The 19,948-nt window shown below is 46.7% G+C and overlaps 1 protein-coding gene across 5 annotated transcripts in view; it reads left to right on the top strand.

The window, feature by feature from the left end:
• The window catches only part of HYDIN (HYDIN axonemal central pair apparatus protein), a 163,725-nt gene that overhangs the window by 70,366 nt on the left and 73,411 nt on the right, over positions 1 to 19,948 (top strand). For all 5 annotated transcript variants that reach the window (XR_008236684.1, XM_052797258.1, XM_052797257.1 and 2 more), the window contains exons 13-18: positions 2,605 to 2,672; positions 4,639 to 4,874; positions 5,688 to 5,788; positions 7,081 to 7,216; positions 7,680 to 7,844; positions 11,293 to 11,445. Coding sequence is in view for 4 of the 5 variants with exons in the window: in XM_052797258.1 (XP_052653218.1) it covers positions 2,605 to 2,672; positions 4,639 to 4,874; positions 5,688 to 5,788; positions 7,081 to 7,216; positions 7,680 to 7,844; positions 11,293 to 11,445 (859 nt within the window). In the remaining variant the exon portion in view is untranslated. The remainder of the gene's footprint in view (positions 1 to 2,604; positions 2,673 to 4,638; positions 4,875 to 5,687; positions 5,789 to 7,080; positions 7,217 to 7,679; positions 7,845 to 11,292; positions 11,446 to 19,948) is intronic.

The following is a 19,948-nucleotide window of genomic DNA, read 5'->3' as shown; positions in this document are numbered from 1 at the left end:
GGCAGTAAAGAAATGAAAGGACTCTGCAGCCTATTTTACTAATAAGGTAAGGAAAATGGATAAAAAGGAGCAACAAGGTTATTACTTTGCAAGAGAAGAGTAGTGAGTAGGTCTGTTGACCTCAGTAGAGAAATAATTATGTTGGCTTTGTGTTTGGAGGGAAAGTGCTGCTTTTTTTGGAAATCAAGAGAGAACATTTCACAATCAAATAATTTATTCTCCTCTGTCCATCCCCCAAACTGGTCACGGGATGTTATTGCATAAGCAGCTTTCTCCTTGAGCAAGGGCAGGTTTCGCTTGTAAAGATGCGCTTATCACAGATAGAATACAGTATTGCTTGAATAGTGCCCGCTGCCTCTGCCCCGCGGTGGGCTTGCTCCTGGGGAAGGAAAGAGCTGTCAGCGGGATAGCTGGCTTCTGGCTTCCCCACAACCAAATGAAGTGGTCTTTTTTTCCCCACTGAAGCCCTGGCTCCCAGTGCCCAGCACGTCCTCCCCTTCTCTGTGGCCATCCTCTGCCCTGTTCTGCCAGCACTACCCTGGGCTCAGTGCAGACCTTATATCTCAGTGAAAGAGGATTGCTGGTCCTTTTTTTTTATTTATTTCTTCTCTGTCCTTGTACTCTTCCTTCCTGGATGGTGGCTCCTATGCAGCCTATCTGATGGTACCCCAGCATCCCCACTTGCTCCCATACAGCTGTCCCTCAGCAATAATTCCCATTGCAGTCCACTCCTCCCTGAGATGTCATCTGCCTCCTCAATTTCTGTCTTGCCTTTTTCAAGGATCTATATCCAGCCCTTATCTTTCATTCTCCAGCCCCACAACTCAAACTGTTTGTTTTCACATGCCTTTGAGATGTCCACCCACCAGGTCAAGCTGAGCCTCCCTCTTCAGGAGGTTTTGTGCACTGGATTTAGTCCTCCCAGGAGGAAAAACTCCCAGTTCTTTTGAATGGAAGCGAGCTGGCTGGTGGGACACTGGGCTGCAGAGGAAGGAACGGGGATGAGAGTTCAAGCGGTTCCTCTCCCATCCTGTGTTATCCTTCCTGCTCACAAATGCATTATTTAATGCTACTGTAAAACACAGTTGTTGGCAGAAACACTGCCTTTTCCCCCCGTTTTCTTGCAAGCTGTACCGTTATCAGCTGTGGTGCACAGAGCTCTGGGTTGGCTCCTTGCCTGAGTCTTCTGGGCAGTCATTCAGGTTTAACTTACTTGACTACAGATACAGTGCACTCAGCAGAAATGGCAGTCATTTCCCCACTTGCCTGGCAAGGCTTATCCTTGGCAGTTTCCCAGTGTGATCCCCAGTTGTGGTTGGTTTGGAAGTAGTTTTCCATCGTCTCCTGGCAATTGCTGTGATGGAAAGCGTGTCTGCTCCTGTTGCTCCATCCAAAGTAAGCTTTTAGGGCTTGGGCAGTTAAGGCTAATTATATCAGGTCCTTGGAGAGGAAACTTCAGCAGCAGCAGGAATTTGCTACCTGACTTATTCTCAGGAACTGATTCAGCTCCAAGAATTGAGAATTAGTATTGAATTGAAACTCCTGAAAGTCAGTTTTTAAGTCCTTTTTAACTATGCAATCAGAAGATGCCCAAACCATAGGTGATTATTCTTTACTTGGAAACCAAACTTAGATTGTCCTGAATGCTTGGTTCTTTGGTGTTTAGAAAGGTATGCTGGAAACGGGGCACCATGAATGAACACAGGTCCCTCTTGCAGGATGCTGGGGTCTGTTCATGTGTAGAACAGATCCAGTGGCAGTCCTGTAAATAAAACTAGAGGGCACCGTTCACTGTGGTCCTTGATTTTTAACTAAGAGGCAGAGCTGGCATTGATTGGCATAGACCATGAAATAAATGAATGAATGTTGTGCAGCTTCAAGTGCTGATGTCAGCAGATGTCGGTGAGTTTTGGGGTTTGGAGCCTGTGCTGAATTTAAGGATGGGCAAGGTAGCATGGTGGGTTCAGGACACCTACGTTCGGTGGTTTAAGACATGTTGCTCTTGGATGTGTCAGCTGGTGCACTGGTGACGAGCTGATACTTTCCTCCAAATTCAACTGTCCACTGTGTAGAACTGTTGCTGCTCTTCTCAATGGATGTTTGGGGCTCCCCTGGATTCATGCCTCAAAATCCTGCATACATAATGCCTGTGTGGATCAAGATCTTCTGAGAAAGACGTCCATATACTCCATGGAAACACCAGTTCCAGCTAAGAAATACCAAAGCGGGGAACCTGTGGCTGGGAAGGCTAGTTACGAGTCCACTTTTGTGTGGACACCTCTGTGTCCATTGCATTACAGATGGGGAAACTGAGGCACAGAGCCATCACTTGTTCAGGGTTCCTTCATTGGGCCAGCAACAACTTGGGGGCATACCCTGCCTGATATAGTGCCTTAAGCCACATCAGCAGCTCTCAGCTTCTGACTACTTTGGCTGCCTCCTGTCCACATGGATGCTGTGCTGAGCACAAGGGTGACGAGTTAATTTGAAACCCACTGTGGTTCTGAGACCAGCTTTTATCCATCCGAGTGGTAACAAAAGCTGAAGCTTTGCAATTCTCTTTAACCAAGCCAATGCTGCCTCTGCCTGTTTTTGTCCTCACAGGGGCTGTGTCATCGGACCAACTTTTCATTTTGATGTACCTTGCCTCCGCTTCGGCGACGTCTCCTTCGGTGAGTGTGCCCTGGGCTTAGACGACAGGTTGAGAGGTCTGTGCATTACCAAAATGGAGCACTTTAACCTAAGAGCTCGTGTTCCTCCATAGCAGCCTTCAGAGTGTTAAAACCAAGGCTGCTGGTTGCTTAGGCAGTATTTTGCCATCATGAGATCAGATAGGACCAAAGGAATAGAAAGTCAGTATTTTCTGGGGTCCCTCATAGTCTGTTCAGCCCCAACCTCCCAATCCTTGGCAGCAGAATGACTGTGAAAGTCCTTGTCACAAAGGGCCCAGGGGATGGGACTGCAGGAGAAGGGAGTTTAAGCCATGTACTAGCCTGTAGCTGTTCTGGTAAATGTTGCTGTTGCAAGGCAAGGACACCATTTACCCACCTGACCTTTAGTGTGAGATGTTAATTAGTGCTGGGAGGGCACCTTGTTATCAGTAATATGCCCAAGCAATAGCTCTGCACCAGACACTGATGTTCTCAGATGTGGGCTCCTTCTCCTTCCCCACCACAAGCCCAGCTCTGTTGACAGAGCTGGTGGCTAGGCATCCAGAGCGTCTCCATTGAAATGCAGATTCTGGTTCTCCATCTCAGTCTCACAAAAGGCTTTTTACTGAGATGATCTAAAGTTTAAATGTGAAATCAATTGTGGATTGATTGAAGGGCCATTATCATTCTGCACCCAGGATGCCTCTGTGTTTTCATGCTGTTCATGGACTTTTTAAGAAAACTCATTATCCTTCCTGAGCCGCTTCTCCCCTCCCTACATCCCTACTCTGCCACTTCTTTGTTTCCTTTTGAATAAATAAAACAAGAAACGCACCAGGCAGAAGTATGGTTATGTAATAGGAGATTCATCCTACTTAATCTGCTTTCATTAACAAGGCCTTTTCAGCTGAAGGCAACTCCTGTATTTTTGCTTTTCTTAACTGTGCTGCTGACTGTTGTCTGCATCTGGCGACTTCGGTCTCATTTGGAATTGTGAAGCCTGTGTTTGTCCTTTTTGTGCACCTCCTGCCTCCTTGCTGGAGGAATTGCTGGAGGTGGGTAATGGTTACTGTTGATGGGCATGGAGAAACTATCTGCTGTATCTGCAGTTGGTTTTCTTCCCTATCTTTATTCAAATAATGCTTGGTAAGCAGGCCATGGGGGATGTCTCCTCCTTGCAGAGCTGGCCAGCCAAGCCAGACGTTCACTCCAGAGGAGGTTGTGGGCTGATGTCCTGTCTCCACAGAACGTCCCCACCAGCTGTGGTTGTATCACTGGTTTTCCATTATGGAAAGCAAGTATCAAAGCTAAAGTGATGGAAACCTTTGTGGGCAGTAATAAAAGCCAGTGTGATGTCCCCATTTGTTGGGTAAGGTGAGACATGGTTCCTGCTAATTTCTAAGCAAGTATGAGATTTGCCTCCAGTGAATTGGGCTTTGAGTTGTCATGTGCTCAGTCTGGTTGCCCCAAAACAGGAGATGCCTTAAGGATCCTGCCTAGAGAAACTACATAGAGTGCTTTGCATCATGCTATAGTTCCCAATTTCATCCTTCCTTTCTTTTACTGTAGCATCTCCTCAATGACAATATGCTGCTTTTATATATTGAAAACTGTGGGAGTGTCTGTGGAGTTAACAGGGAATTTTATGGTTTGAATTTTCAGAATAAATGGTCTGTCTGGATGCACACTCATAAGTGAGAAATAATTAGTGCTTCTTTGGGGGCAGGTGAGAGAGCTCTTTACAGTTAGAGGGAGAAATTTCTGGTGTTCAGCGTTGCTAAGAGTGGGCATTTCCAAGGAAGCAATCTCCGTGATCAGCACAAAAGGGAACTTAAGTGACAATTAGTTGCTTGTTTAGCTTCTCAATTAGCTGTAATTCAGATTGAAAGGAGCTAAACTCCAAGCGCAGTTTTATCATAACAGGATTTTGACACTAGGAAGCATGGGATAATTGGTGCATAAATTCATATTTGTGTTATTTTCCTAGGCTTTCCTCACACCTTGTCATGTCGCCTCACTAACACCTCCTTGGTGCCCATGACTTTCAACCTTCGCATTCCTGGGGACGGCTCGGGAGAGCCCAGCGTTACCAGTTTTGTTCAGATGTCAGACAGCACACGCCTGTCCTGGAGAAGGGGAGCTCAAGGTCACGTCAAGCCAACTGAATTTACCATAATGCCCTGCAGAGGGACCATCCGCTCCCAGGGACTCCTGGATATCCAGGTATGGGAAGAGTCTAGCCATACGTGCTTCAGCAGGTGGAGCTGAAGCTTCACTGATGTATGAGAGGGCTTTAGCGCTGCTAGCTTTGAGCATAACATGAGTAAGATAGCTGCACTAGTGTTAGGCTTTCATTAGCTGGGTTACTCTGGGACTGAGTAAGCTGAAGATCATGTACTGTATGGTCAAGTACAGAAGCCATACGTGTGTTTCTGAGAGCTGCTAAGAGTGATTTCTTTGATTTAAAGTGGGCAGAGGAAGGATGAGGACAGAACGTGGCTGTTAAAAAGAGAGATGTCATTGTATAAAACAGTTTGCTTTTCTTCCTGGTCTTATGTCTCCTCTCCTGTTGAGCAGAATAAGTTGTATGCACTGTGGTGATCTCCAACAGGGACTGAAAAAGCTCTGGCAGACATGAACTGCACAGCATCTGCTGGGCCACATTTTGCCCTCAGCTTCCCACTGTAAAGCTGAACTCATTCTGTTAAAGCCAACAGATTTCCTCCTGGATTTATGCTATTGTAGTCGAGATTAAAAATTGGTCCCTTAATTTTAACAGTGGTGAGTAGAGCATTAGTCTAATTGTGCTTTAATTTAGCTTATATATGCCCTGATAACTGCAAAGTCTATTTAACAAATCACATATTGTCAGGAGACTTCTGTTACTCCCAGAGCCTGTGCTCTACACATGGACCAGCAGAAGAATTAAGGCAAAATCCTCCCTTTCCTTACTGTGGAATGAGAGCCAGAGGACACCACACATGGACGATGGCTTTTGGGAGCGATGATATATTTGATGCTCTTCTCTTCCATCAGGTCACCCTGTGTTCCAACACCGTGAAGAGATATGAGCTGGCACTGGTGGTGGATGTGGATGGTGTTGGCAAGGAGGTGTTGGCGCTGCTCCTCACAGCCAGGTATCAGCACTTTCCTTGCAATTCATCGTCTCTCCTTGTGCATCCATCGCCAGCACGCTGCCTTGCATGTGGTTTGCTGGCTCCAGCTCCAAATGAGAAGCATGGCTTAATGAGCTAGTTCTGCCCAGCTAGATATGAGAATGGCAGTGCTTTGAAAGCAGCCCGTGTTGAGAAGCACCTGTGCTCAATGGACAGGCATGGCCCTGAGCCTTTTTCTAAAGGGAACAGTAATTATATTCATTATTGACCTGTTTTTTGGCGTTTGAGGTGTAACAAATTTCCAAAGGGCTGCCTCTCCTTCCTGCAAGTGGTGGACTTGTGCTGAGTTGCAACCAAAATGCACTATTTGTTTGGGACGCAGTGAGCAGCCTGCTGAAAGCTGGTGTCTGGTTCAGTTAACAAAGGCGTGTGCAAATGGGAAAGGGGCTTATGGCAGGACTGGTGAGGGAAAAGTAAAGGCAGGGGGTAAAAGTAAAGACCTTACGAAGGGGAAAATAGTCCTTGATGTGAAGGTGAGCTGAGGTTTCTCTGGCTCTTTTGAGCATTAATGTTCTCAGACTTAAGCCGAAAGTTGTTCTTGCTGCAGCCAGATTCAGTCCTGTTGTGCTGCGGTGGGTGTCAGTTTAATTACAAGAGGGATGCAGTTCACTGGTGCTCTTCCCTCTCCCACGCAGTCATCCAGTCAGTTCCTGGGCTGCAGTTTTGTAAAACAAGTGCAAATGGGAACAGACAGTGTATGGACCCATGGGGGTGAAGGGCTATAGGAAATGGGAGAGGATGATCACCCACTGCATAAGGCAGGTGGTGGCTTGTGCCCTCTGTTGCTGGGGCAAATAGCTGAGTTTTCAGGCAGGGCAACAGCGGTATGGGAGAGAAGGGAAGTTGTTTTTACTGAGACACTGGGGTTTTGTGTTCCTTGAGCCTTGGTGAGCATTGGTCCATGGTGAGAAGGCTGCCCCAGAGCTCACGCCTTACTGGGACCATTGGGAGGGTCCTTGCAAGCCTCCTGGGGCAAAGGAGGGGCAAAGCTGATCAGACAGCTCTGAGACAGGGCACCGTGGTCTGCCTGGGCACTTGGCAGCCTCTGTGGTACTGAGTCTCAGGGTTTGCCCCTCCTTTACAAGAGGTTGTTGAGTAAAAAGAAGGTAAAGGTGATTTATCGCTGTAGGGGTATTAAATATCTATTTGACAGTGACAAGTGTGTTATGCTCCATTTCACACTATTCGGGGAGTAAAAAAATTCTACATTCTCTCAGTGTCTCTAATTCTCTTTTGGTTATCTCTTTGTGTAGATGTGTAGTTCCTCCGCTGCGAGTGCTCAACCCCGTCATGATGTTTGGACGGTGCTTTCTAAAATTCCCTTACCAGCAGATGCTGACCCTTGTGAACGAGAGCAATCTTCCAGGCTGCTATGGCGTTCTTCCTCAGGTTTGGCATCGCATCCGCCTCCTGCCCTCAAATCTTATCAAGGGGTTTATTAGCAAAAAAAAGGGGTTTGGATAAGAGCTTGCTAGTTTATATTCTATTCAGGTAGGTTCCTGTTCTCAGCAAACCTTTAGGTCCTGAGAACAGGAACGTATCTGAATGTAAACTTTAGGAAGCAGTTTATATTCTAGTCTTTGGGGTGCTTTCGTGCAGGAGAACTTAGAGGGTTGTGAAAAGCTTCTGCAAGGAGGCTGCCAGCACAGGAGTGGGTGTTTGTAGGTGCAGCAGCTTTCGGACTCTCTGAGGATGCTAAGCCCGTACAAGTCTTGCATCTTGCTTTATGCCTTTCTGCTTTGTCCTAGGGATTTTTTAAAATGTGTGTGGATTGCTATTGTGGTAGATATTAAGGAGTTTAAAGTATCCTTAAAGGTCATTCTGAAGTTGCATTTGATTCTGTCCCTTATAGGAACACAAGGAGGATGCTGCTGTGCGTTACTCCAGCCCTGTGCCGTGTGGGATTATCCAGCCTCGCAGCTCGGTGGAGGTCCCATTTACACTGGAAGCCCAGGTGATAGGAAAGCAGGACACTGTTGCTCATGTTGCGGTGTTTGGGAGTGAAGGATCCCCTCTGGTGAGTGCTAGGGGAGATGTGGGCTTTCATGCGACTCATCTTCTTGGGGTGTAAAGCGTACAGGCAGGGTTGCTGATTTCAGGGATCCTTCTGGGAAAACAAGAACTTGTAATATATGGCTGGTGTGGACAAGGAAAGAAGGGATTCATAGCACAAGCAACAGCTAATGCCTAGAAAAGAGAAAGGATGGTATCCTTTTAGGTGGTAATCTAAGTGTCTGACACAGCATTTAATTATGGGTATATGGGACAGGATAACAAGCTCAGTCTGAAACCCAGAGCAATCCCTGGGTCTCATACTCTGCCGTATTAGACGAACAGCAACTGCTGCTTCATTAGAACTTTTGTTCAGAAGCACACGGGCACATCTGTGAATCCTGCTAAAACAAGCACTGTGTAAGAAACCATGCTCAAAGTCAGGCCCATCACGTCTGAGCAATATCCATCCTCTCTCTTTGCCAAAAGCCCCAGTCAAAGACACATGAGTCCCCACACTGCTTGCACCTGGAGCACAGAGGCTTTGGGTTTTTTTACCAAGCTTGGAAATGGACAAGGCAAAGCATTCCTGGACTAAAGCCTCCTGAAAGACTTTGCATTCAGGCATATACAGCAGCAGCAATGACAACAAAATGTAGGCAAGAGAACGTTCTGTGTAGTGTCCTGGCTTCATCTAGCTGAAATAGAGAACAAATTTAATTAATTAAACTTTAATTTAAAATGATATTAACTTCTGAAGCAGCTGTTTTAAAATGCCTTGTCATCTCTCTGAGCATGAAAGACGATGTCAGAGGATTGCTGGGAACCTTAAGCTTTCTGTAACAGAAAGGAAGGCTGACATTTTGAAAGTAGTTGCAGGGATTTAAACTTTTATTAAAATGAATGGAAACGATGCTGCTAAATCCCCCGGATGCCACAGAACATCTCAACCCAGGCCGTTGTGGACGTGCATGTAAACCAGTCAACAGGAAGGCTAGGCAATGCAGGCTTTACAGGGAAGTCTGAAGTTTGACAAAACAGTTGCTCATAAATATGAGGCATGCTTCCCTTAAAAAGGAGGGTTTCTTCCCACTAGAATAACCAATTATTTAACTGTCAGCTTGTTTTTTAACTACAGATTTCTTACAAAGCTTTTACCCTTGGGTTAACAATTTATAGTTTCAAACTTTATTGTATCTTAATCTTTTTTATTTGGAGATTAATATGTCAGTCTTTCACCCAAAGGATGAGCATTTCATCAGAGAATCATGGTTGTCCCTAAAGTAAATGACTAGCATGAGACTGAGCAAATGTGTGTGTCCACTAAGTCGATCTTTATTGTGCAGCGTTTATATTCAGTTGGTGCCAGCACCCAGCGAGTGCTGGTAGAAACCTCACTGGGTTTATCGACAGCACAGACCTGAGTTTCTGGCTGTCATCTGAGATTCTTTGCATTTTCTATAGGTCTGCCTTATAGTTTGAGTGGGGTATCAGTAGTTCCCTAGTAGCCAACTCATCCAAAGCTTTCTGGGCTAGCAGAACAGCTAGCCGTTGTCTTATACATCCTGCAGTGGTGGCAAATTGTACCCGTATGGATCATATGATGCAAATCTGACCTCAGGGGAATTGCTGCAATGTACTCCCATAAAACAAAATAGAAGCTTGCTCTTGTCTTAAGTTATGCTGTCTAGTATTGATACCAAGTCTTTACACTGTTTTAGGTGAAATGTGGTACAGATCTTTCATCCAGGTTGTGTAGAATTCCTCCATGGGTCTGTTGCCTGGTATTTTGTTTGCAGGTGTCTGTGTGCCAGCTTCTATTTGGTGTATGTAGTCTTCTGCATTAAGGAACTGGTAAAACCCAACCCTGGGGTTAGCGGTGGCAAGGCAGGGTCGTGTGCCACAGGCAGGGGATTTGGCATCTGGTTGCTATCAGAATAAGCAGTCACTCAAAGCATGGCTGTCTGCCAGGGCCAGATGCAATTCATTCCTAAATGATCAAATGTGACATTATATACCCATTGACAAAGCCAGCAGTGCTGCTGGGGGGGAGGGGGAGGCGTGTCAATGTTACTGATGGCAAAGTTGCCATCTCCTTTTACTCCCTTTCCCTGTGTGTCACATTGCCTGTTATGCTGTTGAACAGGGGTTTTCTTGTCCCTTTTAAGATGACTGTAGATGAAGGGGGTTTTTTATAAGCCCTTTCCTTGGCAAGGGTATATTGTGTTAGTACACACTCTTATTGAAGCCAGCTAGCCTGAGCATCCTCCAGATGTTATTGTGCTCATCTCCAAAGGGTTCTGCCCTGCCTTTGTTGCTTCTGTCCTGCTGTCACCTGGAAGCAAAGCCAGCTGGTGAGGCACAGCTCTTCCTTCCAGCTCCTCTTTCCCAGGAGCTTTGGGCAGCATTACCCAGACTGCAGGTCTCCATGCCTCCAATCTCCTGGAGGGATAAAAGGTCCATCATTACGCATGGCTTTAGCTCCTTATTTTTGAGGTACCAGCCTTGGTACATGATTTTTGGCTCTTACTTGCACGCAGTACTGTCCTGTCAAGGGATGAGCATTTCTGGATGTTGCTCCTTCAGGCTGAGTTGGACTAGTGATTCTGACAGCTGTCACTGCCATTTCCTTGAGTCAGACATCATTAAAGGTTTTACATCATGGAGGCTGGTTTCTTTTGTGGTTAAATCATACTCCTTGCCCTCCAGTGAATCATACAGCAGCTTGTCAGTGTTGGGAGTTTTATGCATTTAGATCCTGTTTAAGAGTTGGGGTGTTCAGAACCAGTGAAATCCAGCAAGACTGGATAAGTTCTCACTGGTTTTAATGATGTGAGAAGGTGGTTTAGCAAAGGGATCCACATTTCTCTTCCAGTAGTTTGCACCAGTTCTGCAAGAACAAAACTTTTCAGTCTCAGACTGTCAAAAGAAAAAAATACTGCTTGAATGATGTAATTAATAATTAATGCCCATTATTCGTATAATACCAGGAATATACATAAACACAAATCAGAGGCAACTAACTTACTTGATCTCTATTGTGAAGAGCCTGCTTTTGCTGCTGACTTGTGCTGGTTTTCACAAGTGTAGTTTGGGGAATATTAAAGCAGTTACTGTCCAAGTGTGGCTGTGCAGCAGCAGAAGTTGGGGTGGGTGGTTTGGGGCAAGACTGAGCAGTAAAAGGAGTGGGAGCAGGCACAAGGTAGAGGAAAGAGAGCTAACTGTGGAGGAGCTGTGAAAAAGAAAGCATGGGAAACAGGGTTTCTTTATCGCCTGATAACGGGAGCTTGTAGCTTTCAGATGGGATCACTCTAGATCTCACACTTGCTGCAGGCCTTCTGTTTCAGTCTTACACCACTGAAAACTTCAAACAGCTGTAATTATCCTTCGGTCTAGGAGTACCCTTAGAGCTGTCTAATCTTTTTAAACTTTCCCTGTTCTTTTTGATCTTTCCTACCTGCTTCCTGGAGCAGAAAATCCATTTAGTGAGCATTGGAGAAGGACCAGTTGTCTACGTGCATCCAAGTAAGATAAATTTCGGCAGTATCCAAGTTCTACAAGATGCTTCTCGATCTTTCCACCTCTCCAATCAGAGTGTCATCCCTGCGTCCTTCAGGGCACAGATGGTAAGTATCTGTGGGGCTATTTTCCAATGAAAATGACTGCTCCATAGCAGCCTGTGACTTGAGTTTTATATGAAACATTTCCATATCGCTACATGAGAGAGAAAGCAAGATATTTGTCGTGGTTTAACCCCAGCCAGCAACTAAACACCACGCAGCCGCTCACTCACTCCCCCCCACCCAGTGGGATGGGGGAGAAAATCGGGAAAAGAAGCAAAACCCGTGGGTTGAGATAAGAACGGTTTAATAGAACAGAAAAGAAGAAACTAATAATGATAATGATAACACTCATAAAATGACAACAGCAATAATGAAAGGATTGGAATGTACAAATGATGCACAGTGCAATTGCTCACCACCTGCTGACCAACACCCAGCCAGTCCCCGAGCGGCGAATCCCTGCCCCCCACTTCCCTGTTCCTATACTGGATGGGACGTCACATGGTATGGAATACACCGTTGGCCAGTTTGGGTCAGGTGCCCTGGCTGTGTCCTGTGCCAACTTCTTGTGCCCCTCCAGCTTTCTCACTGGCTGGGCATGAGAAGCTGAAAAATCCTTGACATTAGTCTAAACACTACTGAGCAACAACTGAAAACATCAGTGTTATCAACATTCTTCGCTCTGAACTCAAAACATAGCACTGTACCAGCTACTAGGAAGACAGTTAACTCTATCCCAGCTGAAACCAGGACAATATTCCATCACAATACGGTAAGAGGGGGCAGTTTTAGCAGGGGCACCCCTCAGTAAAAGAGACAGTTTGCATAGATGTTTGAGCAGAAATGAGTCTGGATCATGTTTACAAGTTGTCCCTTTATTTTGTGGAAGGTATTTAGCTGTGAGAGTCATGGTTTTGCACCTCTGAGATCAAGAGAACTCTGTGGTTCTTTGCTCCTGAAAGGGCACAGATTTCCCTTTGGTTTCCCTGTCACATCTGCATTTGCTTTGTGTCACACCATCGTTAATGATAGAGACTAAGGTGTGAGGTCTGTCCTCAAACTGCTCGTGGTGAGGTGAGTCTCACACCTACTGGGGGTCAAACCAGCTGGGTTGTTGCACAAAAATATACTTGTAAGGGTCATGTACCTACAGAATCAGTGGACTCCGTAGCATTGCAGAGCACCTCTGGAGACTAGCTGCAGCAAAAGGCTGTGTAATTTATGGAGGCTGCATAACGTGACAAGCTATATAGCGGAAGGAGAGCTTGGCTGCTTCCCTGGCAGGGAGAGCAGGGATGCTGCAGCTGGGAAGGCCTCATGTGCTGAGGCTGGGTGGGATGTGCTCCCCACTGGAAGAGGGGGATCTGTAAAGGGCTTGAAAACAGGGTTTGGAGGAGGTTTGTTCTTCTCTGTGCGAGGTGGGTTGAACTTCTGGAGCTGGTTAAGCCAGGCGTGGTGCTGTGGACTTGGTTGTGTCTGTGGATAAAGCATCAGGCAGTGTGTGAGAGTACAGGATCAGCCTCCTCGGCCAAGGAGAAGGGGGCTGGATTTCCCTCTTGCTGCTCTTCCAGCTGTTTGGGGGATAAATGTAACCTCAAAGTGGGCATTCCCAGGGCAGCTTTCTTTGACTCCACAATGAAAATCTGCTTTCCATCTCTGCAGCAAGCAAGCCACCGTGGATGGGTGGTCCTGGTGTATAAATGCTGGGTTTTGCACACTCATACCAGGCACTGACCTGCAGAGCGGTTTAGGTACTGCTGTCCTGGTGTAATGCCTTCTCTCCCTCCCCTGGACAGCTTGCAGCATACCCAGGGGAGCTTGCAGGGTATATCTGCCTCTCCATTGCCTCAGGGCCCTAATGCATGGGATTGGGCAATAAATCCTACCCTGATCACTGCAATCTCTGCAAATATTTTGGCTAATCAATAAACAGAATAATAATATAAGGTGGTTCAGGGATGGTTTCTTTCCCTGCAGTAAAGATGGGCTCTGCTGCTCCTTAGTCCCCCCTGCTGACTCCACAGGGCTGGGTTACCCCATGGTGAGCATCTCTGCTTCTCAGGACAGCTGCTGCTATCACGGAGATGTTCGAGGAGGCAGGTCCTGGGAACCTGCTCGATCAGCCGTTTCAACAGGGGCTCTTCAGACAGACTCAACACCATGATGCTGAGCCTGCCTGATGGGAGCAGCACTGCGGCAGGCAAGATGTGCTCGAGCTACTCCCTTGCCCTCAGCAGCTACCTATTTTGGTGCTGTCTTGCTGCCTCAAATGAAGTTTTGCCCTTTGCTGCTGCCTTAGGCTGCCTGGTAGTTTCTTGATGGGAAGAAGAAAAGACTGAATGATTTTGGAACTAAAATTTGAGATGCAGTCAGGTGTCAGGGTGAACTGCACATGTACATTTGAGAGCAGAAATGGCTCCAGCTGTCCCTTAGCCTAGCTGGTGGGTGACTTGGGCATCCTTCAGTCACTCCTGCCCATGAACCCAAGTCTTGTGTTCTCCAAGATGCCAAAGCTGCTGCTTTGATTCCCTGCTTGGAGATTGCTGCAGGACAGTGAGCTGTGATTTCCCTGTCTTCCGCTTGATGGCTAATCTTGAAACCGTGGCTGTTTGCAGTTAGGCTTATAGATCACAGTCCCCACTCGAAAGAAAGAGCTATTGATTGAAATTTTCACAGCAGCGTTGGATCAGCAATGTTACAGCACACTGACTGGCAGCTCAGCAAACTGAATGAGATTAAATTAAGGGACAGCAACAGGGCAAGTAAAAGGCTGGTGTCTTGTTTGAAACAGAAAAGGAAAATTCTGTAATGCAGATGGCCATGCTGCACCTTGGTGGTATCCTTAACCATCATGTGCAAATTGCTGCTCCTGTCAAGTCAAGCTTTCTTCTTTCTTTATGGGAGAAAAGAGCATTAGCTGAGCAAGGAGAGATGCTTCTTGTGGATAACTTCGCTTTTGGGATAGCGATTTAAGGAATTACTCCTCTCCTCTCTGTTGGATGAGTTGAGTCGAGTCTAGTCTATTCTATGAGTTGCAGGGGACAGCACTGAGCATCTCTGCCACCAGAAGGAAATAAATAAAACCTCTCCAAAGCTGTGCATTGTAATGGGGCTTTTGGGGTTTGAAGAGGAGTGTAGGGACTTCATACCTTAGTCCTCTGGCTTATCCCTGCTTGCCAGGGTATCGTCAGGTCTGTGACCCTTGGGACCAGTGTGTCATCCCGTGCTCATCCACTGAATCCTGTGTCTGTCTGATGTACTTTTCCTTGTCGGGTTGCTTTCCCAGCTGCCAGGCAGCCTTGTTTGAGAATCCTCTGGAATCCAGCAAGGGGAGGATTTGCCTTTTTCTTGGGTAGAAAAGACTGGAAGAATAGGTCAACATGAAGGGGCTATTGCAGTGTAGCTGGGGGCTGATGTGACCTGCTGAAAAAGGTGGCTGTTTCTTCTCCTTGCTGCTGCTGTCATCTTCTTTTCCTGTCTCCCTAAGCGTCTGATTTTTGCCATATTGACAAGTGCAAAAGAGTTGTATTGATTAATGGAAGTGTTTGCGCTCTCGGCAGAAAGGCAGGGAGGAAAAAGCATCTTTCTTTGATCATTTCCTACTTGTTCTTTGTCACTCTGTCTTCTCAGGGATATTTTATTCGGCTACTAAGAATGACATCACTCGGCATCACAGAAGGCAACTGCATATCACGCCTGTGTGATCAGAAAAGACAGGCCTAGGGTGTAATTTTTGTTAATCAGTGCCAGCTTTCTTCTGCCTGCATAACCACCGTGCTGGGTCTGGTATGTGCAGGGAGGCAAATGGTGGTTTCCTGGTGCCTTGTAATGAGGGAGGAGAGAGAAAACCTTTCTTGGAATTTCCTCCTCTTATGACAGTCTTAATTTGGGGACCTGATCCTTGACCTCCCTAATCCAGAGCCCTGTTCTGGTGGAGCTTGCTGCCGCCTGGTTTCTAGCAGTGGTTGTACAGCCAGATGTGTTGTCTTCAGGAGAGTGTCTGGAGAGTAGATCCCCTTTCACCTTCCCAGGGATGAGCTGCCATCAAATTCAACTGGAGCTGACATTGCAGAAGAGACCAAGTTTTGTTTATTTAAAAAAAAAAAAAAAAAAGCTGTAACTGTTTATCTTCTCACTGGAATTTACTGGAGAAAAGTCAAATGATTTTCAGGCAGTGTATAAAGGCTCTTGGTCAAATGTGGTATAAGCAAGGGGAGAACACGCAGTTCCGATTCCCATGCTTGCTTCTCTTCTCATTAGTGCAGGATTTGTTTCATTTACTAATTTCATTGCTTATTATCTCAAGCTTTTGACGACATTCCCTTTATTAAAGAAACAGCCATATGGAGAGACAGCAAAACAGGGAAATAAACTTAAAAACAGTGCCGATAAAGGGATGCTGCTTTAGTGATTCTGTTTCTTGTTCTGGCTGATGGGTGATTTTGTTGTTGTCTGAGCAAATTGGGCAGGCTGTGGGGAGGGAAGGCTTTGAAGAGAGTGTCGGTATTGTTCATAGCTCTCTCCAACTGTGAAGTGGGAGCAGACTTGAATTGGCAAGAGGGTGGTTTTTAAATCTACTGTAAATTACCTTCCCCCCCCGCATCTGAATAATTAGCCAGCCCGTCAGTGTTTGCTCATAGCAAGACACAGGCAGAGAGTGCCGTGCCCTTCAAATGATATCTGCGATGCTATTTAGAAATGAGTGTTAAATTAACTTTCCAGGGTATGGGCAGCACTGGCCCTGCATATGTGGTCTCTTCCAAGGTGAGCAGAACTTTTGAAGATGAAGATGCATAGGCTTAGCTCTCTCCAGAGCTGTCCCACCAGAGCCTCATGGTGCTCCAAAAGCTAAGCTAACCTTTAGACTTAAACCATTGGTTTGGGTTTTAAAGGCTGTGTTTTGCTAATACAGCAGTGCCAATTTGCTGATTTCCACCCAGTTTGGTCTTGCCAGAGCCAGAGGGAACCATTCATTGTAGCTGACCATGCCTCGCAGCACACGGCATCAGTCATGAGCAGGGGTCATGGCCAGGAGCATCCAGTCTCGTGCTGGCAACTGGTTGTGCCAAAACCTGAGGGAGGGTGGAAGGCTGTGTCCCTCCCAGGGTCACACGGGCTTAGGTCCAGGGCATGTGGCTCTTAAAAAGGGGAGCAGAGGTTTTGAGGAGACCTTGGAAAAGGTGCCTGGAACCTGGCCACAGGGAAGAGTTAGGTTTTTTGTCATGATAGGTGTCTTATATGAGTTCCCACCCTTTCAAAATTTCTGTATTTCAGTAATCAAAGAAATTGTTATTCTGCTCGTCTAGGGAGACTAAACTTGTCGTATTGTGCTGCACCCGTTGGCCAACTGAATTAAAGAAGGGTAGAAGTCTTCAAGGCAATTATGTTTCTACAAGCAAGAATGACTCAGTGAAGGAGTTTGGTTATTAAATGTTGTGCTTGGCAGCAGCCAGCCAAGCTGTGCTCATGTACTGGCTGGAGAACCCCAATGTGCAGAGTGGTGGCACTGGTCTCCCCAGCACACCAAGGAGGGCAGATGGGATCTGGAGGGGTGAGCTATGGACAGGGGACACAACTGGAGACAAGCTTTGTTAGCTTGCTCAGCAGTCAGCTATTAGCTGAACCAAGTGTGACAAATTAGGGTCTGTTGTCAGTGGCAGTGAGTGCTGCACTTCATTTTTTTTTTTCTTTTTTTTTTTTTAGAGGCTTTGCTTTTTGATTTCATAAAACATCCCCTTGATGGTGCTCCAGGACAGAGGCTAAACCAAAGTGGTCCCTATGCTTTTGCCAAGGAGGTGCTGGTGCCAAGGTGCCAGGAGGAGGCTGGTTGTTGGTGGGAGTATCTAGCCAGCCTCACGCTCTGATCTCCATCTTCTGCTGGGGCTCATGGTGCTTTTTGGCTGTTTTCTGCCACTGGCAGTTTGTGCGGATAAATAGTAGCTTTTAAATGAAGAATGCAGGGTCCCCTACCTCGGGACTGCTAAAGCACCAGGGCCGAGGCTTGGTGCACAACTGATGTAGGATGGGGATTTATTTCCCCTTCATGTGCAACATCCGTGAGGAGTGATGGGTCCACCTGACACGATGGGAATGTGCTCTTGCTAGAAGCACGGCTTGGTAAAGTACAACTGCATTTTGACTATTGAGTTCTGCTTCCTCTTTCACTTGTGTAAGGCCAGAATGACCAGATTACTTTAATTAACTAGCTTTAAGTAGCTTCAAGAGAACTGAGTGTGGTGGCTCCTCAGTCATCCCTTAGGGCAGCCAGTCACGCATCTCAGATGCATGCTGGTGTCTATTACAACCAAATTTTGGCAGCCCTTATTCACAATGGAAATCTGTCCTGGGAGAAGCTAATGATCTCAGCATTGAACTTCTTGTTTAAGTGATTGATCCCAACCCTTGCCTAGCATTCAGGGACTCTGATGTCCATTAGTGCAAGGTCCTACAGGGACAAAAATAGCCACTGACTTTGCCTATCCAGTGCATACAGCTATTGCATCATTTTCTGGAGCATTCAAGGATAAGCAAGTAGCAGGGATGTTATCAGAAGTTAGATCTTGGTCTTCAAAGTGTGTGTGTTGTGGGGGAGGTTGTCTCCAAGAGATTTCTCGTCTCTGGGACACAGCCTGGCTCGGTGTAGGCAGAAGCTGACCTAGAAACCTGAGTGAATCTGGCCTGGCAGAGCTTTTTGGTCCTGGCAGGTCTCCTGTTCAGTGATGCACTGTGCTGCCCCTTGGACCCACACCAAATGCTAACTGAAAGAATGAGGACACAATGCAAATCATGCTCCTCTGGAGTGGGCTGTTGGCCTGGCAGGTTATGGTGGGTCTGCGTTATGTCACCCTGGGAAATTTGAAGTCTGGCTCCATTGAGACAGCCTATCATTATTCCTCAGTAATGTTTCTTGGGTACAATTTACTGCCTGGCTTGTTGCCAAGCTTTGATAAATGAGCTTTGTCAGATAGCAGACTTGCAGATTCACCTCTGGAGCAGAGCTATCAGGTCTCCTTTTCAAGTGAGCTACCCTGTGTCAGCATGAATCGGAGGAAAAGTTGTACATTAATGTCAATGAAAACCTAACACCCACCGGCTCAGTGTGAACATGTTGGCTGGGTAGCCCTTGGCTGATGGCAGTGCAGTCTAGTGTCTCTGAGGCTAGTGAGCAGCTACGCACGGGATGTGGGGACAACAGAAGAGGGTTGGTGGGATCCAATGTGGTCAGCGAGGCCCCAGTGTTTACCCTGTGCCAACCACTTTCTTCCATCTCATTTTCATCTTGCTTTTTTTTTTAAGACTTTCTTTTGCAGCTCTAGAGGGCAAATTAAATGGAGCTGAGTTCACTAATTTTGCCAGTGCCTGGAATAATTTTGATGCCTTTGGCATGTTCCATCCTGGGATGCAGGCATGCAGACCTGCCCTGCCCTCTGTGCAGGGCACAGTCAGCTTAAGGAGTTATCGTAGCTGGGGCATCTATACATGCTGCTGGGACCCTGAATGCTCAGCAATTTATTGCTTCCCTGGTGTCTGGCTAGTCTTACCCTTGTTAGCAGAGGTGGTTTTGGGGGGGGTGTTCTAAAATGCTTCCCATGACTTCGAAGTGCTGCTTGGTTTTCTGATGCTCTTCTCCCTTGGGCTGGCTGGTGTTCTGTTAGAGCTCAGTGCTGCCAGCCTGATGGATGGAAACCTGAGCTAACTTCACCTGGATCAAGCACTTGCTTGGATCATGTCAGGTCTCCAAGCATGTCATTTCTTTCTGTGAAAAAACCCCCTCTTTTCTTAGAATACTGCGGAGTTTTGAGTGAGTAGTGCCTGTCGTCCCAAACACAGTACTGAACTCTGGTGCATGTACCACTAACACTGTGATGGACACTTTGAAGCCTTACGTCTACATCCCAGTGCATTTCCTGCTGGCCAGGGAGCATTGCATGCATTTCTCTTCTGCAAGCTTGTTTCCTGTGAATGTGGTTTTAGATAGGCTGGGGTCCAGCACCTTTATTGCCCCATCCATAGAGGGAGGTCGAGGAGAAACCAGAGGAAGAGAGTGCTTGGGAAGCCTGGGCCATGCCCACAGGGCATGTCTTGCCGTTTTCTTTTTCCTTATTGCTTTACTGCCTTGCTATACACATTTATAGCTGAGTTTTCCAAAGCAGAGGGAACTGGGGTACCTCACTGCAGCTGATGATCAGTGGGAACTGGGTGCTTCAGTCCCTCAGGGGCTGTTGAGAAGCACTGCCTAACTCTTGGGAAAGAAGACTTTGGTGTTGGGGTTTTGATCAACTGGTTTTGCAGTTATTCTTCAGGCTTTCAGCAGTATCCTCCAGCCATGTGGCCGCTGCAGTGGGATTTGAGCAGTCCTGGCTTCCTCTGGCCTTAAGCCTTTATGCAAACCCGGCCACTATTGTCAGGAAGCCAGGAGAGATAAAGTAGCTTGCCTTGGCGTGTGCTCCAAAAGAGAGAATGGAGGGGGAGTAACCTTCTCCTGAGAATGAGCATCCCTTGGGTTGGGCAAAACTGGGTTAATGAAGTGAGTCTGTTAGAGGGTAAAATACAGCTTGTATAAGCT

Source organism: Harpia harpyja, chromosome 9 (genome assembly GCF_026419915.1).
Source record: "Harpia harpyja isolate bHarHar1 chromosome 9, bHarHar1 primary haplotype, whole genome shotgun sequence".
Taxonomy (NCBI): Eukaryota; Metazoa; Chordata; class Aves; order Accipitriformes; family Accipitridae; genus Harpia; species Harpia harpyja.
This window is presented reverse-complemented; position numbering and strand designations above follow the sequence as displayed.